Genomic DNA, 24,647 nt, shown 5'->3' with positions numbered 1-24,647 from the left:
TTTTGAATAAAGAAGAGAAGACAAGAGAAGAGAGGAATTGGTGTATATTATTCCATGAGTAATGAGTCCTTTATATAGGATTACAATAGCTTGTGGACAAAGCCACTTGGAGAACAAGTAAAGCTTGGAGAACAAATATATTTAAGACTTGCCATAATGGCATCACCATAATATTCATAACACTTCCCCTTGATGTCTATTATGCGCGTAAGATGCTGCCTCGTTAAAAACCTCACCAGAAAAACCCAATAGGAAAAAACCATGGTTAAAGGAAAAAGACTGCAGCGTGCAATGACTTCCCCTCATGTGTACATACGTCGAGATCTTTGAGACAACGTAGTTCAATAAGATGAGTGAGCTTCTTGAAAGTAGCAGGGGTAGCGTCTTGGTGAATGAAACAGCCAAATATTTACTCGAACGAACTTGTAGGAAACGAACTTCGCCATTCTTCAGTAGTGCATGAGTCTTCATGATCTGATCATTTCTTGGATTCTTTTTATCTCCAAAACTATAGAACAATGATAGATTTTCATCTCCCAAATTGTAACATTCTCTTTGGGTGTCTATCTTTTATGTGTTCTTTGTTGCCTCGTTAAAACCTTGTCATGGAAAAACCCAGTGGGATAAAAACCATGATGAGGGAAAAGAGTACAACCACACATATTTCACATTTCTTCTCCGGAAAGCAATATCTTCAGGATATGCATTCCAATAAGAGAAATCTCCTTTTGAAATTGAGAATATTGTAATACTCTTTCCATTAGAGTATTCAAGGTCTATAGATTTCTGGTCCACAATTCTTATTTGATATAGACAATATTTTCTTAGTCTATTTGGACTTCAAACCAAACTTCTTACATACAATCGTCTAGACATTCGTTTCGTACATACGAATAACTCATTCGTAACTATTATGACTTTCTTTCTTGTCATATGAAATTACATCTTTTGGTTATGAAAAAGATTAGTAATTTGCTCAATAACACTTTAAATATGGTACTTCAAGACCAAACATATATGAGCATCTTAAATAAAATCCTTCACGGATCTTTATGATAACATCTAATTTTAGATCTCCAATTTGGAATACATAAAGACAATATTTGTCTTGTCAAGAGCTTTCTTCCAAAATACAATTTTCTATAACTCTTCAGGAGTTTTATTGATATTCAAATCAATGATTCTATTGATCTATAATCACTTGACAAATATAAAGATGTATTGATTTACTTCAAATATTTCATATATCCCATAAAACATATTTCGATCGAATAGCTAGAGTTCCCGGGAACATGACTTTGATATAAACAATCCTTCAGGGATTATATATTTTAGGGATTTTATCTCTTAGGGATTACCAGTTTCCAGTGGGTCGTATAATTCAAATTCTTCATTTATTTTCAGAATAATAAGAAACTTGAAAGTAGTTGCATCTACCACATGAGACTATGTCTCTTCACAATCAATTCCATATTGATCTTTCAATGAGCAACAAATCATTTCCCACTTGTTTTACACTTTCTAGTGTATGGACTACTGGTCCAAATACTTGTCTCTTTCACAAGAGTTTGTATTTTGTCTATTGTTTCTTTCTGACTTGGCCAATCATTTATTTGTGTACACTTTTCAATAGACTTTCTTTCATGATCCTCTTTCTCATTCATCATATCAACTGCCATTTTTTTGGCATAAATATCATTGACGTCGATTTGCTTATCAGTTCCATTTTATTTCATACATGACATCACTTATTGAGATCTTTTCATTGTCTCAGGTACCTGAATTCTTTCAGTCATGTTTAATGTCTCTTCTGGAGATCATTCACAAACTCTTATTCCTCTTGACCATTACTTTATGCTCCTTTCATTTACGAGGATTTTTTTTTTTTTTTTTTTAATCTTTGGAACCAATATGTTTACTACGCTTCAGGTGTAACTGGCAGTTTGATATTGTTCTTCTGGAACATCAATTCTTATTTGGAGCATTTACAGCTGGTATATGTGATTTGATCACTATATTTATTTGGGTCAGTAAATGTGTCTGACAACTGATTTACTAAGCTATATAATTGAATTATCTTTTGGACTTATCTTTAGTCTGAGGATCAATGATAATTCATTCGAACTTATATTCTTTTCGAGCTGTTTATTTTCTCCCTCTTATGTTGGAAATACTAATTCAACTTTGGCATTCAAATCGAGTCTTACTTATATCCTTCGGGGATGGCTCTAGATTCTTAAGAATCAATGGAGATTCATATCCAACATGTATTCCAACTTCATTTGAAAACACATCTTACTTAAAGCTCTGTGGTGGAGCAATTGGAATGTATATCACACATCCAACATTCTTAGATTGAAAATGGTTGGTTTCTGACCCACTACCAATGACGGGGAGAACCATTAATTACTTGTTGGCTTGATGCGAATTAGTGTTGCTCAAAATGTTTATCACTTATCCTAGTGATTTTTCTATAGTCGTCAAAGACTTTAAGACGTGAATTCACCAATATCATAAAGATGCATAGTGGGTGATCAGTCCACCAACATCTCCATTATGCCAATAATTTTATTTGGCTGGTGAAAACCGTATTTTCATTTTATCTTATGAGAAAGAAATATATGTGAAATCATTCATAAGAATCTTCTGGTTCTTCAATGAATATTCATAAATCTTTATGTATCTTTTCACATCACTACTGAACCAAAATGGTCTAACTGATTCATGCCAAGTATTTTATAAACTTCTGGTATACTCTGTATTTATCTCCATTACACTAAATCTTTGTGTAGTATAATCTATAAGAGGCTGTATATACTTTCTCTAAAATACTTATACTGTCTTGAGAAATATTTCTGAATTGAAATATATATAGCATTTCTTTTGCTTACTGTCTCAACATAAGTGTCAAAATCCCACAGATTCCCTTTGAGAATGATTCATCAATCTTAGTTTAGTGCAAACATAATCTTTTGGATGTTTGACTTATCATTAAATGTGAGATTCATTAACTCTTCTCCTCGAGATGATAAAACTACATGTTTATCAATCTCGAATGAGTCTCATTTTGAATCAACAACATACCCTAGATGGGTCATGTATTCTTTCTCAAATCCTTTTAACTTCTTAGACTTATAAGAATATGACGCAATAAGGATTTTAAATTGCATTCTTATGTGCAGTAATATTATGTACTCTTCTGGAGCATCATATATATCTTCTTCCTGAACATTCTATAAGGTTTTACTACCATGTATTGTACTCACAATAATTTTCTCTCATATTTGGGTGATTGAATCATATCTCTTATCATCTTTATTTTCTCAACTTCAACTTCAAGTGAGAGAATGAGTTTTAAATAGAAACTCTTGGGTATTTATTTATTACCATCTTTATTTCTCAACTTCAAGTGAGAGTATGAGTTCTAAAAAAAAAAAACTCTTTGGATCTTGACCTTATTTATATCCACATTCACGTCTACAACCACTTTTATGTTCATTTTCTTGAACAATACTATTTGTGTTGATTTTCTTTCTCAATATAAAATGTCATATTCTCTTCAGGAGAATGATTATAATCAACTAGACATGATTTAACATCTAATTTTAAAAGCTCATTATTTTTCTCAGTCTCAAAGAAATAAAATATAGTTATAAACCTCCCTTTTTTTTCTCAATCGTTTGTCTGCTGGACAACATTACTTATATAATATATGCATCATTAAAAACTTCTTCGAGAAATTTTACTTTTAAACTCAACATCCAACATAGTTGAGATTTATTTACAGACTTCAGGTCTGGTAATCTTTAGTTGCAAGATACACAATTAGGTAATCACTTTTGGGATTATACCTTTCTTTGGATTGTTTTCCAAAACGTATAGATCTTTTAAAAAGTAAATAAGCTATATATTCATATATTTGCGTACAAAATGTATAAGGCAATATCAATATTTTATGTTCAATGCATAAATGTTTCTCAAAAGTCATAATATAAACCAACGAACAATTGAATTACTAATCATTCTTATCAAAATTTTCGAAGGTCAACCATATAATCTTTAAGCATTGAACAATGCACAGCTGTAAAACTAAGTCTATATGCAGCCGTAAATTATATGCTTTAGGAACATCAATTACTATGCTTTTACATTAAATTATATGCATCCGTAAATAACAATATGCATATAGATTAATATAAACAACTTATAAGGCAATATCAATATTCTATGATCAATGCATTAACGTTTCTCACACATCATATAAAGAAATATTGATTTAAGATTCCATGAGACTAACAACCTACACGTCTTCCTAATAATTCGTTAACAATCTACATGTGTTAATGTTCAAAATATATTCGTGTGTCGTGTTAATCGATTCAAGCCAGATATGCTAAAGTAAAATCAGATGTGTGACATATTTTAGAAAAACATGGGATGCAGCCATAAAATATTAATAAAAGTATGGTACGCAGCCGTAAAGTTAAAACTATGGAATATTAATTTATACACAAGAACGAATGCTACCAATAGAATTAAGGGCAAGACAGTTTCACAGCTTAATTAATTTATGAAAGTCATAATCCTATATGCAACTGTAATAATTATATGAAGCCGTGTACATGCCTATAAAAGATGTGACAGATGTATTCTAACGAGTGAAAGCAATATGAACAATATAAACATATATGCTAGCGTGATGACATAACATAATATAAGCATCACATATGATAATACATAAATAAAATACGTGCGAGTGTAGGCTATAATCATATTGAGCATTAGCTTATAAACATCGACAAGATCTCTTTTAAATCAAACGATTTTCTTTCCTTGAAACAAGGGTAGATCAATATTGTCGACTAAAGCTCCTAAGCTCATACTCTGTATGAATCCATTTTTACAAACCATGAATTGATAATAAACATGGTTTGAAGAAGGAATAGAAATAAACTAAAACTGTAAAATAAAATCTATACCTATTAGCTTGCTAGAGTTTCGTGCTGATAACGTGTTTTGAATAAAGAAGAGAAGACAAGAGAAGAGAGGAATTGGTGTATATTATTCCATGAGTAATGAGTCCTTTATATAGGATTACAATAGCTTGTGGACAAAGCCACTTGGAGAACAAGTAAAGCTTGGAGAACAAATATATTTAAGACTTGCCATAATGGCATCACCATAATATTCATAACATATATCTCTATATATGTAACCCTTGTATTTTTTTATCTTCATTTAACACAAATAAAAACTTCTTCAGAACTTGAAAAAGTAACTTCCCAAAAATCTGTCAATTCTCTAGTGATTAGAATTTATTATAAAAAGTAAATGATATATAAGATTTTTTTTCTCAAATTGGTTATAAATAGTTTGAACTTAGAAGTAAAACTTAGACTAAATTTAACTTTCACGTTTAAAGTTCATATGAATTAGTTACTTACATAAACTAAAGTTGTAAATCCTGCCCATTTATAAAATTATATTTTGTTTATATATACAATTTTTTCGAAAGCAGTGTGAAACTGATAAATTCCAAATGTGTTATCAAATCAAACATAATCTTATTTCCAATTATTGACATTTGTGGGGAGACAAAGTATAATGAAACAAACATTCTATTAGGTTATGCTATTGACATGACTAATCACAATTCATGAAAAGCTCCAATAAAAAGATAATCAATTTGTCATATATATCCAATCGTTTTCTATCTTTGGAAGCCAGGGAAGTCCATTTGCTCAATCACATATGGTACTTGACGAATGAAGTCCCACGTATTTATATTACTACACCAATTTTAGACCTAACTTAGCTTATTTGACTACTTGTCTAACTTTTTCATTTCCGTATAATGACCATATCCATCAGTATTTTCTTTTTTTCTCAACTAAAAGCGACATAAAGATTATGAGATTTATGTATCAACATCTTTACAAATTATATTAAACTGAAAAGGGAAAGAGATTATGGTTAGAACGCGGAAGTAGATAGCGGATGGTGCAAGTTACACTCAGTCCTTGCCCGTGCCAAGTTGGCACCAACGTACGGAACTCATCACCCCAAGTACAAAAGCATCCCTTTTGTATTTAATTATTTCTATTTCAATTTCGCAACGTTTTTGCCATAAATATTTTTATTTCATTTAAATTAAGAGAAATTAAGTCATGGAAAATGATCCTCTACATTACATTTTGTATGTAAATTTTTGCAATTTTTATATAATTTTTAATATTACTATTTTAGTGGATATTTAGGTAAAGATGGATAATCAAGAGAGATAATTTTTTCTATTATCCATTCCGATTTGCTGCCTACAATGTCCAAGCTCTATAACCTTATGAAATCTCGTACCATGTCCATCATTTATAAAACGCTCATGAACATGATAATATCAACACAAACGTTAATAAAACAATAAAAATACACAAAAGCCCCCAATGTCTAGATAAATAAAAAGATACATAAAACAGATTGAGTAAAAATTGAAAGAGACTAAAAAGCTCAAAAGAATAAACTCTACAGATCACTACTACCAAATCACCACCAAAACTGACTTTTCTACCCTTTCTGTCATCTCAATTTACACCGCCGCTGATATCTCCAGACCTCATCTTTTCTGTACACAAACATGAGGTGAAACACCAGGAGACAGATGTGCACGAGTGCCTCTTCTTCAACCTTACATCGAAGCCAGAGAACCTCCTTTGTCGTTTGTAGTGGGCGTCCTCTGGTTGGTGTCGCTGGCCTATTTGCGTTCAGCTCCTACAAAAAAAAGAAGCCAAAATGCCACGGCTGAGTAACAACTTTTCGGGTCAAACTATGTTTACTTAAGACGTGCACTAACCATAACAAATCCATGAGCATAATAGAGCCAGCGTCCATTGTAATTGGACGTTGTATATTCTCAATCTTCTCCACATGATATATAGAACGACCATTACCCCCATGCATACATATAATTTTCTTCTCTACCAATGCAGCCAGAGATAGCCAATTAAACAAACGGTTTATTCTACGCCACACCTAGATTCCATCGCGTTAAACCTGCCAAACAACAACATCATGAGAACAGCAAAACATGGCATAGAAACAAGTACCATTCTCTCAATACACTCTACTCGGAAGCCAAAAAGAGCGTTAATATCCGCAGCTTCATGGTTTCCTCGAATCAGGTGTACATTATGCTGGTACTCAACCTGCAGTAACGACACTAGAATGTCAAAACCTCTATGGTCAAGCAGCTAGAACACCTGCTAGGCTGGTACAATATATACCTTTAATGCAAGGAGAAGGGAGATTGTTTCTAGACTGTGTTGACCCCTATCAACATAGTCCCCTAAGAAAAGGTAATCGATGTATCTGACAATTACAAAACAGAAATGAGCAATGTCTCAGCAAAAATAGCAAAACTAAAAAAGTGAACTTACGAAATGTCTCCAGCTGTGGAATGTTAACCGTATTCATCAAAAAGGCGCATAAGATCCCCAAATATTTTGATAGGAGCTCTAAGCTGTAATACAGTTGGTTCGCTTGAGAAGATACGCTCTGCATTATCGCAAATATCAGCTATTTCATTGCAGTCTAGGAAGAACTGGCGTCTAACTGAAGGCTTCAGAAGATGAGCTATAACCTATTAAAGCAGGTAAAATTACATCACAAGATAGTCATCACTGATTACACCACTGTGTTTAACATTACATCACAAGATAGATCAATATATCTAAGGAAGTTGATGACCAACCTAGCTCCTGAAAGCATTGCAATTTCAGAGCTATTGCAAAAGGAAAATAAAAATCAATCAGTAGAGAATAAAAACAACGTGCCTTCAAGGCACTTGAAGACGCTCTGCCTCCTCTGCCTGCTCGATAATGGCGTCCACGTCACTGACTGATTCAAGAACCTTCTTCTGGAGATTCTTGACTTTGTCTTTGGATTCTTGAAATCATATGGTTGGCGTGCTTCACCAGTGATCGCCCCAACGCCGTCTTCTCAAGTTTCGATTTTTATTCTTCCTTTTGTATGAGAGGGTAAAATGGTAATTCCACTCGTTCGATTTGATAAGACAAAACAAAACTATTAAAGTTATCAAAACAGTTTAAAGTTCCGACAAGAAACCTCGCCGGCAAAACTGCTTCCCATGGAACATCCTCCTCCACTGTCTCTTGTGTTACCGCATCCGGACAAACTTTCCGGTGAAGCGTTAAGCCTTCTCGATGGTAACTTCGATGACCTAAGAGATCTCCTCCTACGCGCTTCGAATCTAACCTCTCATCTAAAACACGACACTTCTCATCTAAACGACCGCCTTCTCCATCTCCGTACGGATCTAACGAAACACGCCGTCTCCTGGATCTCCACCTCTCTCTCCGCTAAAAACTCTCTCGATGATCTGCGACTAAACCTCGAAAGCCTCAGTCTTGTTACATCTCTCCGTTAGTGAACTCAAACCCTCGTGTGCTTATTTATTGATAAAGCTTTATTAGTTTTTTTTCTAATTGCTTCCATTTTTATTTATAGCTCGGAGTAAGGATGCTGTCAGAAAGCAAAGGGAACATGAGTTACAGCAACTCGTTGAGGAGCTGTGTCGGATTCAGAACAGGCGCATATATCTCGGTGAATCATGCTTTGCTTCTAGTTGTAACATCAAATGGTGAGCTAAAAGCTAATTAAAATTTAATTACATTATTACAGTGACTGTCTTAAAGCTGGAAAGTCTGGTCGGAGATCTTGAAGATTCAGTGTTTCATCCTATGAGAGGACGAAGTATGCTTCAAGTAAAGCTTTTTAAATTCCACTAGTAAAAAGTTAGATACTAATATAAAGTCCTGCCTGGTTAGTATTTTAATCTTTAAATGCAGGTTCGTGTATTCAACCATGCTATTAAGACCATGAATGAGATTGAACAAGTGCTTGGTGATGTTACAAGGCATCACTCACAGTGGCGCCGCCTTGTAGATACTGTTGATAGCAGAGTAGATAAAAGCTTGTCCATTCTAAGGCCACAGATTATCGCAGAGCATCGAACACTTCTCTCATCTCTTGGCTGGCCTCCAAAACTAGCATTATCCAAGGATGAAGGTGGAGAAGCTGCTAGTGGCATCCCTAATCCTCTAGTACTGATGCAAGGAGACCAAAAGGAATCTTACTCCCAAAGCTTTCTTCTCCTCTGTGGTTTACAGCAACTCAACACCCTCAAGGAGAAACGGAAGAAGCTTAATAAAGAAAGTATTGGCGCTGGACTCTGGGCGATAGATGAGCTGGTGATACCAGTTGCGTCTCGGATGGAGTATCACTTCGCGAAATGGGATCAAGAGCCTGAGTTTATCTTTGCGCTTGTGTACAAAGTCACAAGCGACTTTGCTGATGGGGTGGATGATCTCTTGCAGCCTTTGATCGACAGAGCTATGTTGGTTAGCTGTAGCGCTAAAGAGGCTTGGGTTTCAGCTATGGTTCAGATGCTATCTTGTTTCCTAGAGAAGAAAGTTTTTCCTGGGCTTGTAGAGATGGTCAAGGAGAAGAAATCTGAAGGTGTTTCGTCGTGGTTCCATCTTGTTGATCAGATGGTTACATTTGATAAACGGATGCAAACGTTTGTGAGTTCAGACACTTGTCTTTCTTACGAAGGCTCCTCGCTAGGTATGTCAGTAATGGGACTGTTTTGTAAGAGACCTGAGTGGCTCAAGACGTGGGGAAAGATTGAGCTGAAGGATGCTTATAGAAAACTTAAAGAGGATATCAAGAAGGAGAAAGCTTGGGAGGGAACTAGGCTTGGTAATGATAATGAATCAAACTCACAGTCTGCAAAGTATGTTCTGTCTACAAGAGAAGATTATAAAGCGCCGTTTGTAGCAGAGACTTTTCTTAGTAGGACTTGGACGTTGATAGACCATGGTCTAACTCTACCAACCATTCTTCCGAGAATCCAATTTGTAAGAGCTACTGCCACTAAATTTCTCTGGTATGTATTCAAAACTCTGTTACTGGAGTTCAAGAAGAGTGATCTCTCTGACTATAGCTCGTTTGAAGATTCACTGGTACAAGCTTGTGGACCTATTAATACTGCTCGGTATCTCGAATCGAAACTACGGGAATGGAGTGATGATTTGGTGTTTGTAGAGATGTGGGAAGCTGAAACCAATGTCAAAGTTGAAGTTTCCTGCCATGGTTGCTTTTTTGGGGAAGAACTGAAGAGTCTTGTTGAGTTGGAAACAAACTGGCTTATGGAGATTATAACTGTTTGTCTCCACCAGTTCGACAATCTTTGCGGTGACCACTTCCACAACAATGTGGAGCCATGGGAGGAGGAGGACGTCTCCCAAGGTGTAGCAGAAGCATTGGACAGTTTAAGACGAGAACTCGCTGTTCTTCAGTTAAACATGAACAGGAAAGACTTCTTGGACTTGTGGAGGAATCTAGCGGAAGGGCTTGACCATTATGTTTCTTGTAAGTTTTTCGCGGGAGGAGAAGCTGTTTTGCTGAGGAGAAGGTTTGAGGTGGATGCAGAGGCACTTATGATGGTGTTTCAACCTTACTGTGTTCGTCCTGCTGCATTCTTCCCTCGGGTGAGAGAGATTCTGAGGCTGTTGAGCATGACTGAGGAAGAGAAGGCACGGCTGAGAGGAGCTTTAAGTCGAAACGGAAGTAGTTGTTTGGGTTTGTTTGGTATTTCTAACTTGTCTCCTCAACTTGTGGAACAGTTTTGTAGGTGTTACTAGTCATGAGTGGCGTTTTTTAAAACAGCAAAAACTATATATATATATATATCATGACTCAATGATTTTCGTAACAAAAGATAGTTAAAAAACTGATTGTTCTCTGAAGAAAATCTAGAGAATAAAAAGGTTAGAGCTAAAAAAATTCAAGAAAACTCTTGAATCAAGGGCTCATAGAAGAGTCTGTATGCGTCCATGACTTCTAAATACCACATGGCTTCACGATCTGGGCTTCCCGACAGGTCGACCATCTTATGAACCTGGATATATCAGCAAACAACACTGACGGTGTGAGATATAGGCTATACAGCACGCAAAATCTAAGCTTTGAACGTAAATGCATAACTAGTGGCTGTTGATTCTGATAATACTCTCACTTTTAACATTACAAAGAAGATGAATCTTAATCACTAGCGATTATACTGCTTCTTCATGCCACGTCTAGCTTCAACCTAAATGTATGGTTTATAAAGCTTGGCAAATAGTAGAGTTTACTGAGCATTTTAGATGACAGGGTCAGTCTGACACAATCTTAGGAGACTCTCTACTTGACCAAGAGGGTTCACACACTGATGGCTGTTGACTCTGATGATACTCTCGATCTTTAACATAACAAGAGAAGATGAATCTTAGTCACTAGTGATTACATTGCTTCTTCATGCCACTATGATCAGTCTGACACAATCTTAGGAGACTTTAATTAAGCAAGAGGGTTCACAAAATGATCCAATGTATCAGAGACCCAAACTTTGCATATCACCATGATGACAATTGAAAGAGGGAGAAGTAAACCTTAAGCAGAGGTATCTCTCCCGTGCGGATATGGTATACACCAACAACCATCAGGTACATCCCTGTGCACATAGGTTACGATACGAACAGTAGCAGCCACTAATACATGAGAGCAGAAATCAAAAATTGAAAAAATGGTATCGAAACCTGATTTCCACTGACGGAGGGCAAAGTCGTTGGAGAGGCCGAGCTCGACGAGACCTGTGCCGTCATCTAGGACCATACGGCCTCCGGAGATTACCGGATCGGAGACCAAAACGCCCTACTACACAAGATTCGGTGATGTCATCGAAACAGTTTACGAATGAGAGAGGATGGATAGATCGCAAACCTGTAACCAAGCGCGTTGGAAAAGTACACCGCCTAGTGCGGTGGCGTTCTGAGAAGGCGTCGGTTTAGCGTCCCGGAGCTGGGAGATGAGCATCTTCACCGCCGCTAAGCTGTAGTCCATTTTCCCCCGCGAGCCCCTCCTCCTCTCGATCCGAAATAGTGTTTTAACGCTGATTAGTAAATGTTTAACACGTTTACAATAAATTATTTATTTTTTGGTTATAAAACATACAAATTTAATTAGTTTTTGGTGTTTTTAGTCATACAATTTTTTTGTGTTTGCAATTAAAAATTAAAAATCGTCAAATTATCTGAAATAGAAATCCAAAAATATGCTAAATATCACATTGAAACTTAGGAGAATTTAAAAATTCATATGATTTAGTTATAACTTTATGATTTAATCACATATTAAAAAGAAAAATTTAGAGAAGGATTTTTTTTTAAAGACACTTATTAATCTACCTTATCCAAGAACTAGACCCACAATAGTGAGGTGTCACAAAGCTATTGATTGTAACACATACTTGTAATCTCTTCCTACGTCCACAAAATCAAAATCTATTTACAAAGAGGATCGGTTTGGGAGATAGAAACACAGAAGAAAAATGGCAGCAACATTTGCAACACCATCGACGGTTGTAGGTCTCGGAGGATCATCTGTTTCTCCCATCAACACCAAAGCCCTCTCTTCATGTACTCTTTTTCTTTCTTTTGATCATCTGATTCGTTGAACTAAAACATTATAATATTCATTGATTTGTAATTTTCTGGTTATGTTTTAAGCCTTTCTAAAGCCAACAACAAGAGCAAAGAACCCTCTGAGAGTCGCCGGGGCATCCGGAGGAAGATTCACTTGGTGGGTTACTCTTTGACTTGTTCTCTAAGATATTCATTAGGGTATATTCTCTAATAATGATTTTACTTGTGTGACAAATGAAAAAGCTTTGAGAGCAACTGGTTGAGGAGAGATTTGAACGTGGTGGGGTTCGGGCTGATCGGATGGCTAGCTCCGTCGAGTATTCCGGCGATAAATGGGAAGAGCCTGACGGGTCTCTTCTTCGAGAGCATAGGAAATGAGCTCGCTCACTTCCCAACTCCTCCAGCTCTCACGTCACAGTTCTGGTTGTGGTTGGTTACATGGCACTTAGGCCTCTTCATCTGCCTCACCTTCGGACAAATCGGATTTAAAGGCAGGACCGAGGATTACTTCCAGAAATAAATCATTCCTCTTGTTGTACCATATCTTTCTTTGTGCTATATTTTGATGTTTCAGTCAATGTCGACAAGTGTTTCTTAATGATCTTGATTATAAGATTATCGAAACTTGGAGATGATTGGATAAACTCTTCAAGATTTCAAACTCTAAATGCGTAAAGATTTGCGAAAACAATCAAAACGTACTGTAACATCGTATGTACGAAAATAACTTTTAAGTTTAACAGAAAGACGTTCATGCAAGTTTAAAGAGAGGGAGGATAACACTTAGGCTAGAAGAATGGTCGAAAGTAGAACAAAACTACGTTTTAACTACATATCTTACATCAAAACCCCCCACGCGTAGACGACGATCCTGCCCAGCTTCACGGTTGATGTGCATTTTGTAAAGCTCGGGTCACCATGTCGATGAATTCATTCTCCTGTCAAAAGCAACTCGTTAGGTTTGGGCGGCAGCTCAAGTCAAGTGAATATTGTAAGCGAACTAACCTGGACCAGGGACAAAAGGGCTTCTTTGACTTTGTCTCTATTGATAACCGGGCCACTGTGTGCAGGAGCGAGTGATGCTGGTGGAGTTGGTGGTGGGAAAGGCTGGAGCATCGGAGTACCATATGGGCGCTGCTGGTGAATCGCATTAGTAGTGGGCATAGATGAACCAGGAATGAGGTGTGGTTGTGCCATCATCCGAGGGGGCCCAAAGAACGATGACGGCGTCACCAGATCCGTGTGAACATTGGACTTATTGCTGATAAGATCAGGATTGTTGTCAAAGAGAGGCATCATAGGAGAGGAGGATTGCAGAGACGGTGGTGATAATATCTGTGGAGGTGCAGCTGTCGCTGCAGGAGGGGCAAGGGTGGGTTGGTGAGGTTGCATTGGAATTGGTGATGGTTGTTGGTACGGTGGTCCACTTGTCTGTCCACTTGAAGTGTTCCCAAGAGCCATCGCTGACTGTAGTCAAGCCAACAACATTATTGAGAAATTCAGTCTGAGGAGTTCAAAGTAAAAAAATCAAATGGCTTGTGCCCCACCCAGAACCTAAACTATACCGACTACTAAGCTAAAGATAATTCAATAATCTAGAACTGATAGAAAGCCCTCCTGCCGTTAGTCTTATATGATGCTATCATGATGATGAAGGCAACAATGTGTATCAAAAGCCTTAGAGACTTACGCTAAAGAAGTTGACAAAAGCAGGATCATTAGGGGCATCCCTAGCAGTTGAAGATGGCTCAAGAGGACCATCCATAACTGCCATTGTAGGCACAGCTTCCAATTCCTCAAACTCGCTGCAGAGTACAGAGAAAATTTTAACTCAATTTAACATATAAGAAAGATACAATCTGAAAACGTGATGTAGATTATTTATCAAAGCTTCTGGCTCATGTAAAAACACATCCTATAACATGAAGATCTTTACCTTTTCGAAGATGACGTATTGGGCTTCTGGTTTGCCTTGGAATAAGCGTTAAGTAATCTGTCATGCCAAGGAAACCATTAGGAGAAGGATACAACGAATTATAGAAACAAATAAATAGAAAGCTGAGCATCTTCATGAAAACAAAACATGTTTGCCAACAAGAAAGAATCTGTCTAGCGATTAAGTGAATAAAAAGGCTGATAACGATATTATTCCCGATTACACACTTGATACGTACGTGTATTATAGATCTACTTCTATTCTATAGATTATCCAATCACAAAATCAGCTAGTAAACTATATTCACCTGTCGAAAAGATGAGCAACCTCCTCACATTCACGTTTATTGTAGAACCAAATGCCATTAACTTCTTGAGATGCATTACGGTAAAGCAAATAAGGACCTTGCACTTCATACTCAAAATCTCCCAGCAGATCCTCCACCAGATTATCTTCCCACACAAATACACTCATGATTACTAATAGTAACTCCATAATCAAAATACCAACCAATTTTTACTGAGGATCTAAACCTTCCCTAATCCTAATCCTAATCCTAATCAAATACCTGTATTCCGACGATTCATCACGATAAACTGAAATCGAGGTTGTTTATTTCTGGAAAATGGATCAATCAGAATGTTAATAAGATTGAAGTTAACAGAGATAGTTGAAGAAGAGCTTACTTACCTTTTGACAACAAACAAAGATCCTTCAACATCCTTCCGACTCTGATTGCAAAAAAAACAGATCAGCTGGTAGCAAAGGAAACGTTTCATACGAATGATTGATTGATAGCAAGCAACTCACCCATTGACTGATCTCGATGTTGAATTCATAGAAAGTGACGTGAGCGGCAGTGATGAGGATTTCCTCGATGAAAGGATCGAGACGCTGGAGGACTGTGAGGTTGAGGAGCCGCGTACTGTTCTGATCCATATTTGGTGGGATCAGCTTCCCGTTCTGAGACATCTTTTTCTAAATCTGGGGGAATAGATGGTTCGATCTGGTTTAGCTCGAATAGGAAGAACCCTAGGGATTCTGATTTACGCAAAGCTCAGATTTGGGGGTTGGAGAAAGCCGGGCGAGAGGTAGGGGTGGGCACTTTACCCGATATCCGAAGTGGCACCCGAACCCGATCCGAAAAACCCGAACCGAAATCCGAACCGAAGTAGCAAAATACCCGAACGGGTATTGAATAAGGAGAGATTGGATACCCGAACCCGAACGGATAATACCCGAACCCGAATGGATATCCGAAGATAACCGAACATATGTATAATTAACCATATATTTCTAGTTTATATCTCTCATTTTATATAAAATATTTATATTGATACTACACATACTTTAAGTTCATATGATATACATACAATTACGGAAAAAAATGATTTGTTAATCACTTAAAATGCATGTCAAGTTTTTTATTTCAAAAATTAACAAAAACTTACATAAAAAAAAACTAAATTAATGCCTTTTTAGTTTTAAAATGTTATGTCCAAATCTATTAACCATTCAATCTATTAAAAATAGAAAATTAGTTAACTAAAAGTTATATTTTTAAATACAACAAACTTGAGAAATGAAAATTTTAATTTTTTTTTTCAAAATCTAAATATCCGAACCCGATCCGAATTAACCGAATCCGAACTAAAAATACCCGAACCCGACCCGAAGTACAGAAATACCCGAACGGGTTCTAGACCTCTATACCGAAATACCCGAAAATCCGAAATACCCGACTCGAACCCGAACGGGTACCCGAACGCCCACCCCTAGCGAGAGGTATTGGAGAACTCACGAGATCACTTTCGCTTGGGAAAAGAAAGGATATGGGTGTTTGGTAATAGTTTAAGGCCTTTTTTATTGGGCTTGGGCTCTAGTTAGTATGGGCCCAGACGCCATCTCCATCAGGGTTAAAATTTTGATTAATTAATTTATAGCAAAAACTTTTTAAAGACTATCCCATAAAATTTCTCAAACTGGCAAATTATTTCAAATAGCTCATTTTTAAGTTTTTGTCTCAAAAATAGTATCAAGAAAATGATCAAAATAGTTTTTTTTTAAAAAAAATTATTAATATTTATTTTTTATTTTTAAAATTTTGAAATCATATCCCAAAACCTCACCCCTTAATTCATAGATTAGTTAACCATAGGATAGAATTTAATTACTTATTTTGGTCATTTTTTTCATATAGAACTATTTTTACAATTTTTGTAACAAAAACTTAAAATGACTATCGTAAAAAATTTCTCAAACCTATATATTAGTACTTCCAAGATGTCCTAAAAAAATTTCAAATCTATATTTTTCTAAAAAAATTTTTTGTAAAGTTTAAAACATATAATGAAGCATATAGTATGGTTGAAATCTTACGTGGAGAATGATCTTGTATGTGTTTAAACAATTTGGTTAATACAAAGTAGAAGTTTGAGAAAAAAAAACATATAATGAAGCATATCTGGAGAGATATGTTATGCTTTGGCATATAATTTTTTTAGTTTAGAAAATTCTTTGTTTGTTGAATATTCATGAACAAGTAATTCAAGATAATATATAAGCTACAAAATCCATCAAACAAAGTCACTCCAACACATTTCTTAACTATATGTCTGCAATTTAAAAACAAGAGTGCAGGTGTATCTAGCCACCATTGACGGAGCTGCAAGAGCTCAGAAGATTCTTTGAGGTGGTCCCATTGTGCTCTTGAGGTACAAACACCTCACCTACAAGTTAATCACGACGCAGCAGATAGAACAAGTTAAGATAATGAAGAAAAGGAACAGTATAAAAGAAAGTAAGAAGTGGAGATTCTCAGTACATACATTTTGCCAGTTCTTCTTCAAGAAAAGAGACAAGGAAGTTAACACTCATCTGAACATTCTGAAAAATCTGCTTCTCCTCCATGGAGAGGTTACCAACAGCAACACCCATGCACAGAACCTTCTTCAGCTGAAACTTTACAGTAGCTTTGGTTTCATTCACTTTCCCCTCCAGCGATTCCTGGTGACTCACGAGCGTCGGGAACTTGCCTGCCTTGTTGAGACCAGGACCAAGAAGACGAGGAATCTGCTTAATGACAGACTCCGAGGCCAAGAAGGCGTGGTACTTCTTGGCAAGCTTTTTGACTAGCTTCTTGTTCTTGTTGAGCTTTTTGAGAGACTCCACGTCCATATAGTCTAGCCCCATTTTCTCAGCCTCCTCGACGTGCTGAGCGTCTCCGAGCATGCAGATTTTCATCTTGGGACGTGGAATGTGAGGTAGTTTGACGGAGCCGCTGAAACGCTTGTCCTTTTGAGGGTCATAGTTCTTGAGACCAATCTGGAGCTCGAGAGTCTCAACGAAGTTGCGTTTCTTATCTTCGGATTTGCCTCTGATTACAGTTATGGCTTCTTTCACGGCCTCACTCTGAAGCTTACTGTAATCCATCAAGGACAGAACCATTAATCAAACAGACAACAGTGACACAAGTATAGTTGGAACAAACCAAACTGTAACCAGTGTCTCAACTTATCTAAATATACCAAAGCCATTAGCAGGCTAATATAAACCTTAATCAAACGTATTTTATCTAATTGGTCACCCAAAATAGCCTAAAGGAAGAAGGAGAGTTAAATTCAAACAACTGTGAATGTATAGATGTAGTCAGGTACCTCATTTTGAGCTTGTCTCAAAGATCTGATCCTACAAACAAACAAACAACAAATGAAATAATAAAAAAACTGAAACAAAAAATAGCTCAAGAAAACAAGTATAATAAACCTAAACGAAGAAGAAAACCCTATGCTCGATTTTATTATAACTAAGAAAATGCGATAAACCCAAAACGCAATTGGGCCTGTAATAAGTAAGATAAAGAAAAGCCCAAATCGCAACCGAGGTAAACCAAACTGAACCGAATAGCTTTGTAACGTGATTGGTCTATTAATTTTATAACCAGAAACTAAACCGAGCTGATTGACCAAAAAAAAAAAAAAAAACTAAACCGAAACTGTTTTGTAACCTTCTATCTCTCGTCCGGGTTGAGTTCATCGAAGATGTCTTTTTCACCGTCGTGGGGGAGTTTCTGATCATGGTCTAGTCTAAGACACTCAAGTCATCTAGCTTCAGCTGATCAATTCATTCCAATTCAGGTTTGACTTTGTACTTCGACGACGTCGTTTCGTGTTTACATCTGTTCTGTCTCGTTTTGCTTCAGCTCATGTCAGATTAGAACATGTATGATTGTTAAATAGAAGATGTATGTTTCTGGAGCTCCTCTTGCTCATATCTATTCATTTGCGAAAGCAGCTCAAGAGTGCCAAATCATGGGGCAGTTTCTGCTACAAGTCCTGCTCGCATTGACCTTCTGGATCGGATCAGGCTCCTCGACTCGATACAATGCCGGCGATCATGTCCCTTTCTTCGTCAACAAAGTGGGTCCTCTCCACAATCCAAGGTGCTTTTTTGAATCTCTTTGTCTAGCTTCATTCACCCCCTTGAGGTTTTTGAATTCAAAAATCTTACATTTGCTAGGTGGGTTTTTAGATTCCAGATTAGTTAGTAGACTCAGAGAGGAAGAGATCTTTTGTTTAGATTGAATTGTGTATAGAGATCTAAGTTAGAGAATGTGTAAGCTATGTGCAGGGCCGGTCTTGAGATTCTGGGGGCCTGTGAGACAGTGTCTTATTTTTTTATCAGTTTAGGGGCTTAAAATTTATTTTTGGGGGCTTATGTCTATGTAATTTTTTTCAAAAATTTCGGGGGCCGTTGCAAATGTTTCACATAGCATTGTTCGGCCATGGCTATGTGTTTTGACTTAAAACTTGTTTATCTGGTTTTGCTTTGATTGCAGTGAGACCTATCAGTACTATGATTTGCCCTTCTGTCGTCCAGGTTAGGCTTTCTCAATACAAACTCAATCTCATCAGTTTAGTTCAACATTGGAATTTAAACATGATAAAGTTTATGCCTTTCTGTGGCTCCATCTTTACTTAGAAATGTGTATGTGTGACTCCTGAGGTTTGATTCAAGGTTGTTTTGTGTTTTTGGTAGAGCCTGTGATTGAGAAACAGGAAACTCTTGGGGAAGTTCTTAATGGTGACAGATTAATGAGCTCTTTATATGAGCTGAAATTTAAGGAGGACAAAACTCATTCCGTATTGTGCCACAAGAGATTAACCTCCAGTGAGATCGCCAGGTTCAGAGACACTATTGCTCAAGATTTCTACTTTCAAATGTATTACGATGATCTTCCCTTGTGGGGGTTTGTTGGCAAAGTAGAGAGAGATTATTCTGTTCATGGTGGGGAGGAGAATGCTAAGTATTATTTGTTCAGTCACTTGAACTTTAATGTTCTCCACAACGCAGATGAGGTTATTGAAATCCAAAGTCTTAACGATCCGAGTTACCTGGTTGACATATCACAGAACGTTGAGATTGATGTTCAGTTCACATACTCGGTTTCTTGGAATCTGACTTCAGAACGGTCTGAGACGAGAATGAATAAGTACTCTCAGGCGTCGCTTCATCCTATCAGCAAGAAGATTCATTATTTCTCGTTTCTTAACTCGATAACCGTTGTTGTTTTGGTTGTTGGGCTTCTTTCTTTGCTCTTCATGCGCCATCTCAAGAATGAACTAAGAAGGTGACAAGACTATTCTTGTTTTTGTGTAGTTTAGTTCAAATTTAATCTTTTGGAGTTAATTTCAGTAGCTCAAACGGAGATGAAGAAGAAAAAAGGGAAGTGGGATGGAAACTCATACAAAGTGATGTGTTTAGATGTCCTCGCAACATCTCCTTGCTTTGTGGCTTCTTAGGAACTGGTGCTCAAATGCTAATCTTGTGAGTTTCAGTTATCTATAATCCTTTTATCACACTTTGTTGCGTACAACTGGTCTTCTTAATATTGTTCCATGTCTCTCTGACTTGTTTACAGGATCATTGCTCTATTCGCATTAGCCTTCACCGGTTTTCTATACCCATACAATCGCGGAACGCTGCTCACTTCTCTTGTCATCGTGTACACTCTAACATCAGTAGTGGCTGGTTACACATCTGCTTCTTTCCATAGCCATTTCGAGGGAGCCAAACAGGTGAATTGACTTTTCAAGTGCCTTCTATTATTGTTGGCACAACCTTAAAAATTTGAGCATTGTTCCCTTTTTTCAGAGAAGGAGTGTTCGTCTCGCTGGGATCATCTACACGGTTCCTTTCTTCATAATAGTTTCGATCCTCAACACTGTGGCAATAACATACGGAGCAACGGCTGCACTCCCCTTTGGCACAATAGTCATCATCATACTCATCTACACTCTTTTGAATATCCCATTTCTCATGTTGGGAGGAGTTTTAGAGAACCGTTTCGGATTATCAGAGTTTCAGCCTCCTTCCGCTATTAAAAGAAACCCCAGAGAGATTCCAACACAGAACTGGTATCGGAGAAAGCTGTACCAGATGTTTCTTGGAGGCCTTGTGCCTTTCAGTGCAGTTGCTCTTGAGTGGCACCAACTCTACGCAACCTTGTGGGGGTTCAAAATATACACCTCCCCTGGGATAATGCTTTTCGCGTTCATTGTGCTCATCTTGTTGAGTGCGAGTGTTGGTGTTATCTTGACTTACATTCAGCTATCCGGTGAGGATCATGAGTGGTGGTGGAGGTATGTATTCTTTTACTGAACTGCATTCTTTTCCTTTCAGGATCATCATTTGATTTTGTGTGCAGATCGTTCTCGTGCGGAGGCTTCGCGGCGATCTTCATGTATGGGTATGGAGTATTCTTCTATCTGAGGTCTGACATGACTGGGCTTCTGCAGTTGAGCTTCTACTTGGGATACACTGCTTTGTTCTGTTATGCTTTCTTCTTGGTTCTTGGAACCATAAGTTTCTTGGCTTCTTGGATGTTTATTCGCCATATCTACCGTTCTGTCAAGCTCGAATAAACCGCCAAGAACCAAGGCGTACTCTTCTAAGTGATCATCTTTGTATCTGTTTAGATTATCTGATGAACTAAGTTAGCAACTGTATCTTTTTTGATATGACCACATGTTTCTACTAAGGAATGAAAGTGATGTTTCTTGCTTTAAGTTTTATACTTTTCATAACATAGAGTTAGTCTCATATCATACCACCATTCAACAACAAACTAACATTACTTAGAAGTTACATAATGCAATAATAAGATAAAAGCAATCCAAACACAAATACTTTAAAAAAAACATCAACTTCACTTGTTTCCTATGTGGTCTGGATTGCAAATGAGTGGCTGCACAACTCCATCAACTCCCTTTGAATCAGATGTAATAGATCCATCATACGCACTCTTCATGCTCTCCGACTTGTGGTCATCAGCAACCACTCTTGTTATCTGCAATGCTTCTTCCTCAATTATGTACACGCCATCTCCATCTTGCTCTTCTTCTTCTTCTTCTTCTTCTTCTTCTTTGTCTACTTCCTTCTCGCCACCTTCCGCTTCACTGTCTACTTCCTCAATTATGTACACGCCATCTCCATCTCCATCTCCTTCTTCCTCCTCTTCATCTTCTTCTTCATTGTCTACTTCCTTCTCGCCGTCTTCGGCTTCATTGCTAGATCTTGTATCAACTGGGGGAGAAGTGACTTCCCTTTCTCTCAGGGCTTTCTCTGTGAGGCACTTCAGCAGCTTCATCACTTGGACCGCATACATCAATGCGGTTAACGGGTCTTTCATCTACACACAAGAGCCAACACATTTCACAATACAAAATCAACTACTTAAACTCCAAGTTATCATAACAAAGGAACCTCAAAAGTAGCAGAATCATGCTAGGCTATATAACAACCAAATAGCTCTCTAGACAATGTGCTTTGAGACTTATAACAGAGGCTTGTTGTAATATCATCTGTGCATTCTAATGTTGATAAGAAACCACTTTAATAAAGAAACTGACCTGAGACATGTTAGGGGCAAAGACTAAAGCAAGATTACGAGAGTTCATCTTGTTAACATTCTCAAACTGAACAACATCAGCCATGAGATTGATGGCCCAGTTGAGAAGAGAAGCTTCTGTCTGAGGTAATAGCCTCACAACCTTGATGAAATCCTCGTCTGATTCACATTGCAGTACTTGCTCAGATGGCAGAGGATCTAGCACTCCTCTAGGCAGCTCTCTGAACCAAGCCTGAACACACACACACATCATCACCATAAACTTCAAGTTCCAATTAGATTTTAAGGGTAAAGAATAAGAAGAAGAAACCTTTATAAGTCCAGCTAGACAATGAACATCGATCCCATCAGGAATCATCCCTTTATTAAGCTGCTCCCTTACATACTCTTCCTCGCTGTTCTCTCCTGTTATCCTGAATATTCCTTCTACCTTCAACCCTCCTTGATCATATAGCCTGCTCTGCAGTAGCAATAGTATTACAGGAACACAGTTCCCTCTCGAATCATATGATAACTGCATTGATTCTGTTGAAACTCCAAACACTGTTGCACTGTCACAACAAAACAAACATGACATGAAATTTTTTTTTTTTAATGAATGTAAAATCTATTCATTCATTAAATAAAATATTTTAAAATGACAAATTTATTTATACATTCATCTTTTTTTTTTCTAAATGAAAATTTTAAGTCCCTATTTTTTTAGTCCCTATTTTCATTAAAATCATACTCCCTCTGTTCTTTATAGATCCATTTTTTAGAAAAAAAAAATTGTTTAAAAAAAGATACATTTTTTACATTTTCAAGACATTAATTAATGAAAATTTGTACTTTTAAAAAAAATACAATTGTGTTTAATAAAATTTTATTGGTTAAAAGTTATTGGGAATAGTTAATTAAGAAAAAACAATGTATTGAAAAATATAATTTTAAATGTTTTTTTAATAAGTGTGAAAAGAACTATAACATGGATATTTTAGGAACGGAGAGAGTATGAAATACAAAAGAGAGAAGTCTCAAGAACCTTGCACTGGGAGCTTTCTTGGGGACATCAGGCTCAAACTCAGACGGAAGGCCAAGGAAGCCGTTGAAACGATCAAAGGTCACGTGAGCCACGTGTTGAACATCGGTTGGACCACCAATGTCCATGGTTCTCCACTCGTTTACTTCCTCCTCCGCCGTCGTGGGGAAACAACGAGACAGCTCCAGGACGACACGACCCACCGATAATAACCACCAAAGTTGGGGCTTGCGGTGCCTTCTCACTCTCTCTATCTCTCCTCGCAAGAAGGTTTGGGACTAAGAAATGGTCATGGCCGGCTGAAGATTGAGAAAAGATTTTTAAGATGGGAGGTAACACGTTACAAAAGTTATGTTGCGGAGATTGAGTGGTGATGAAGGAACAGGTTAGGAGGAAAGGTGTAACGTGGGAATCACTACGTTGTGTTCTGTTTCCTAAGTCTTTATAGCATCTGTCTCAAAACAATAAATAAAAGGTGATAAAACAATTAGAGTGGGTCTTACGTTCCCCAAGTGTTTGGTGATCTATATCTATTTCTTTTAGTTAAACGCGTATTAATCAAAATGAATGAGAAATCTGACCATAATCATTTCTCTTTTGACCACTACTTGGTTTAACATAGTTAAAAGTTAGAACTCTGTGTATTTTGATACGAAAACGTAAAGAAGAAAAAAGGGAAAAAGGAAAAAAAAACTCTTACTGGTTTACACAGCGTTGCCACCAACTTCATCAGTCGCTTTTAGCAAAAAAGAAAAAAAAAATTCATCAGTCGTCACTCGTCACAATGTATTTTTCTACCATTTTTGTATCGATTTTGTAGCTCTTTTTCTCTTTTTTGTACCTTTGTATAAAGCTGGGCCCAACTCTGCAATAGTGCTGGGCCTCAACCAAATTAAACAAAAGTTAGCCCAACAGTTTTTGGATCAAAATTTGAAGATCAAATACAAAAAGCACTTAGGCCCTACTCTACATAATATTGAGCCTCATCTAAACCCAACAAAAAGTAGCCAAACAGTATTTGAAAAAGAAACTGAAGATCAACTACAAGAAATAGAGGCCTTAAACACTAGTTTACTGGGTCAGGTTTGATTGCGCTGTTATCGAGTTAGAAATGTTTGCTACCTTCGTAAACACTTTTTTCTATGGAGTTTATATTAAAGTCTCAAAATATAGAAACATGTCATATTTTATTATACTAATGATTTCCAAGTATGTATACTATTGAATGGGAGAACTTCATAT

The 24,647-nt window shown here is 37.0% G+C and overlaps 7 protein-coding genes and 2 long non-coding RNA genes across 10 annotated transcripts; 4 read left to right on the top strand and 5 right to left on the bottom strand.

Moving 5' to 3' along the window:
- Positions 1-122: 122 nt before the first annotated feature.
- On the bottom strand, positions 123-7,626 carry LOC108872360. The gene is made up of 4 exons (XR_001959167.2): positions 7,431-7,626; positions 7,278-7,362; positions 6,848-7,199; positions 123-6,765 (listed from the first exon to the last, which is right to left on the bottom strand). It is a non-coding gene; the product is annotated as an uncharacterized LOC108872360 (long non-coding RNA).
- Positions 7,627-7,862: 236 nt separating this feature from the next.
- LOC103871700 (RINT1-like protein MAG2L) lies at positions 7,863-10,780 on the top strand. The gene is made up of 4 exons (XM_009149978.3): positions 7,863-8,435; positions 8,521-8,616; positions 8,695-8,777; positions 8,862-10,780. Exons 1-4 carry the CDS (start codon positions 8,141-8,143, stop codon positions 10,716-10,718), a joined length of 2,331 nt encoding a protein of 776 aa, XP_009148226.2. The 5' UTR covers positions 7,863-8,140; the 3' UTR covers positions 10,719-10,780.
- On the bottom strand, positions 10,738-12,225 carry LOC103871586 (recQ-mediated genome instability protein 2). The gene is made up of 4 exons (XM_009149850.3): positions 11,839-12,225; positions 11,655-11,769; positions 11,508-11,569; positions 10,738-10,975 (listed from the first exon to the last, which is right to left on the bottom strand). Exons 1-4 carry the CDS (start codon positions 11,956-11,958, stop codon positions 10,862-10,864), a joined length of 411 nt encoding a protein of 136 aa, XP_009148098.1. The 5' UTR covers positions 11,959-12,225; the 3' UTR covers positions 10,738-10,861.
- A 50-nt stretch (positions 12,226-12,275) lies between these two features.
- LOC103871585 (photosystem I subunit O) lies at positions 12,276-13,202 on the top strand. The gene is made up of 3 exons (XM_009149849.2): positions 12,276-12,533; positions 12,624-12,696; positions 12,783-13,202. The coding sequence occupies exons 1-3, from the start codon at positions 12,446-12,448 to the stop codon at positions 13,057-13,059; spliced, it is 438 nt and encodes a 145-aa protein (XP_009148097.1). The 5' UTR covers positions 12,276-12,445; the 3' UTR covers positions 13,060-13,202.
- Positions 13,203-13,225: 23 nt separating this feature from the next.
- On the bottom strand, positions 13,226-15,556 carry LOC103871583 (mRNA-decapping enzyme-like protein). Its single transcript, XM_009149848.1, has 8 exons — positions 15,286-15,556; positions 15,166-15,206; positions 15,044-15,093; positions 14,783-14,927; positions 14,476-14,532; positions 14,230-14,344; positions 13,545-14,006; positions 13,226-13,477 (listed from the first exon to the last, which is right to left on the bottom strand). The coding sequence occupies exons 1-8, from the start codon at positions 15,445-15,447 to the stop codon at positions 13,421-13,423; spliced, it is 1,089 nt and encodes a 362-aa protein (XP_009148096.1). The 5' UTR covers positions 15,448-15,556; the 3' UTR covers positions 13,226-13,420.
- Positions 15,329-16,930, top strand: LOC117125880. Its single transcript, XR_004448339.1, has 2 exons — positions 15,329-15,566; positions 16,261-16,930. It is a non-coding gene; the product is annotated as an uncharacterized LOC117125880 (long non-coding RNA).
- On the bottom strand, positions 16,659-18,252 carry LOC103871582 (60S ribosomal protein L10a-1). The gene is given in 4 exon segments (XM_009149847.3): positions 16,659-17,204; positions 17,304-17,327; positions 17,329-17,896; positions 18,132-18,252. Coding segments are annotated over 4 exon segments (651 nt in total). The 5' UTR covers positions 18,137-18,252; the 3' UTR covers positions 16,659-17,150.
- LOC103871581 (transmembrane 9 superfamily member 5) lies at positions 17,692-21,546 on the top strand. 2 transcript variants are annotated; one of them, XM_009149845.3, is made up of 8 exons: positions 17,692-18,611; positions 18,769-18,916; positions 19,313-19,353; positions 19,513-20,104; positions 20,170-20,301; positions 20,396-20,552; positions 20,629-21,116; positions 21,182-21,546. In XM_009149845.3, exons 2-8 carry the CDS (start codon positions 18,786-18,788, stop codon positions 21,396-21,398), a joined length of 1,758 nt encoding a protein of 585 aa, XP_009148093.1. In that variant the 5' UTR covers positions 17,692-18,611; positions 18,769-18,785; the 3' UTR covers positions 21,399-21,546. The 2 variants fall into 2 exon arrangements, with proteins under 2 accessions (XP_009148093.1, XP_009148094.1); XM_009149846.3 differs by having other exon boundaries at positions 18,416-18,611; positions 20,173-20,301; positions 21,182-21,542.
- An 18-nt stretch (positions 21,547-21,564) lies between these two features.
- Positions 21,565-24,575, bottom strand: LOC103871580 (rho GTPase-activating protein 5). Its single transcript, XM_009149844.3, has 4 exons — positions 23,409-24,575; positions 22,695-22,935; positions 22,386-22,616; positions 21,565-22,165 (listed from the first exon to the last, which is right to left on the bottom strand). Exons 1-4 carry the CDS (start codon positions 23,531-23,533, stop codon positions 21,683-21,685), a joined length of 1,080 nt encoding a protein of 359 aa, XP_009148092.2. The 5' UTR covers positions 23,534-24,575; the 3' UTR covers positions 21,565-21,682.
- Positions 24,576-24,647: the final 72 nt, after the last annotated feature.

This window comes from Brassica rapa, chromosome A06 (assembly GCF_000309985.2).
Source record: "Brassica rapa cultivar Chiifu-401-42 chromosome A06, CAAS_Brap_v3.01, whole genome shotgun sequence".
Classification (NCBI taxonomy): Eukaryota; Viridiplantae; Streptophyta; class Magnoliopsida; order Brassicales; family Brassicaceae; genus Brassica; species Brassica rapa.
Note: the sequence above shows the minus strand (reverse complement) of the source record. Positions and strands in the feature narration are given on the sequence as shown.

Coding starts and splice junctions, on each gene's coding strand:
- LOC103871581 (XM_009149845.3), top strand. CDS start 18,786: ATGGGGCAGTTTCTGCTACAAGTCCTGCTCGCATTGACCTTCTGGATC. Junction 20,105..20,169: donor CTCAAGAATGAACTAAGAAG/GTGACAAGACTA, acceptor AGTTAATTTCAG/TAGCTCAAACGGAGATGAAG. Junction 20,302..20,395: donor GGTGCTCAAATGCTAATCTT/GTGAGTTTCAGT, acceptor ACTTGTTTACAG/GATCATTGCTCTATTCGCAT.
- LOC103871700 (XM_009149978.3), top strand. CDS start 8,141: ATGGAACATCCTCCTCCACTGTCTCTTGTGTTACCGCATCCGGACAAA. Junction 8,436..8,520: donor CAGTCTTGTTACATCTCTCC/GTTAGTGAACTC, acceptor TTTTATTTATAG/CTCGGAGTAAGGATGCTGTC. Junction 8,617..8,694: donor GAACAGGCGCATATATCTCG/GTGAATCATGCT, acceptor ACATTATTACAG/TGACTGTCTTAAAGCTGGAA.
- LOC103871583 (XM_009149848.1), bottom strand. CDS start 15,447: ATGTCTCAGAACGGGAAGCTGATCCCACCAAATATGGATCAGAACAGT. Junction 15,207..15,285: donor ACATCGAGATCAGTCAATGG/GTGAGTTGCTTG, acceptor TTTTGCAATCAG/AGTCGGAAGGATGTTGAAGG. Junction 15,094..15,165: donor TCTTTGTTTGTTGTCAAAAG/GTAAGTAAGCTC, acceptor TCCATTTTCCAG/AAATAAACAACCTCGATTTC.
- LOC103871580 (XM_009149844.3), bottom strand. CDS start 23,533: ATGGACATTGGTGGTCCAACCGATGTTCAACACGTGGCTCACGTGACC. Junction 22,936..23,408: donor AAGAAAGCTCCCAGTGCAAG/GTTCTTGAGACT, acceptor TTGTTGTGACAG/TGCAACAGTGTTTGGAGTTT. Junction 22,166..22,385: donor TTGCCCCTAACATGTCTCAG/GTCAGTTTCTTT, acceptor TCTTGTGTGTAG/ATGAAAGACCCGTTAACCGC.
- LOC103871585 (XM_009149849.2), top strand. CDS start 12,446: ATGGCAGCAACATTTGCAACACCATCGACGGTTGTAGGTCTCGGAGGA. Junction 12,534..12,623: donor CACCAAAGCCCTCTCTTCAT/GTACTCTTTTTC, acceptor TTATGTTTTAAG/CCTTTCTAAAGCCAACAACA. Junction 12,697..12,782: donor TCCGGAGGAAGATTCACTTG/GTGGGTTACTCT, acceptor CAAATGAAAAAG/CTTTGAGAGCAACTGGTTGA.
- LOC103871586 (XM_009149850.3), bottom strand. CDS start 11,958: ATGGACTACAGCTTAGCGGCGGTGAAGATGCTCATCTCCCAGCTCCGG. Junction 11,770..11,838: donor TCCAACGCGCTTGGTTACAG/GTTTGCGATCTA, acceptor CTTGTGTAGTAG/GGCGTTTTGGTCTCCGATCC. Junction 10,976..11,507: donor GAGAGATACCTCTGCTTAAG/GTTTACTTCTCC, acceptor TGATATATCCAG/GTTCATAAGATGGTCGACCT.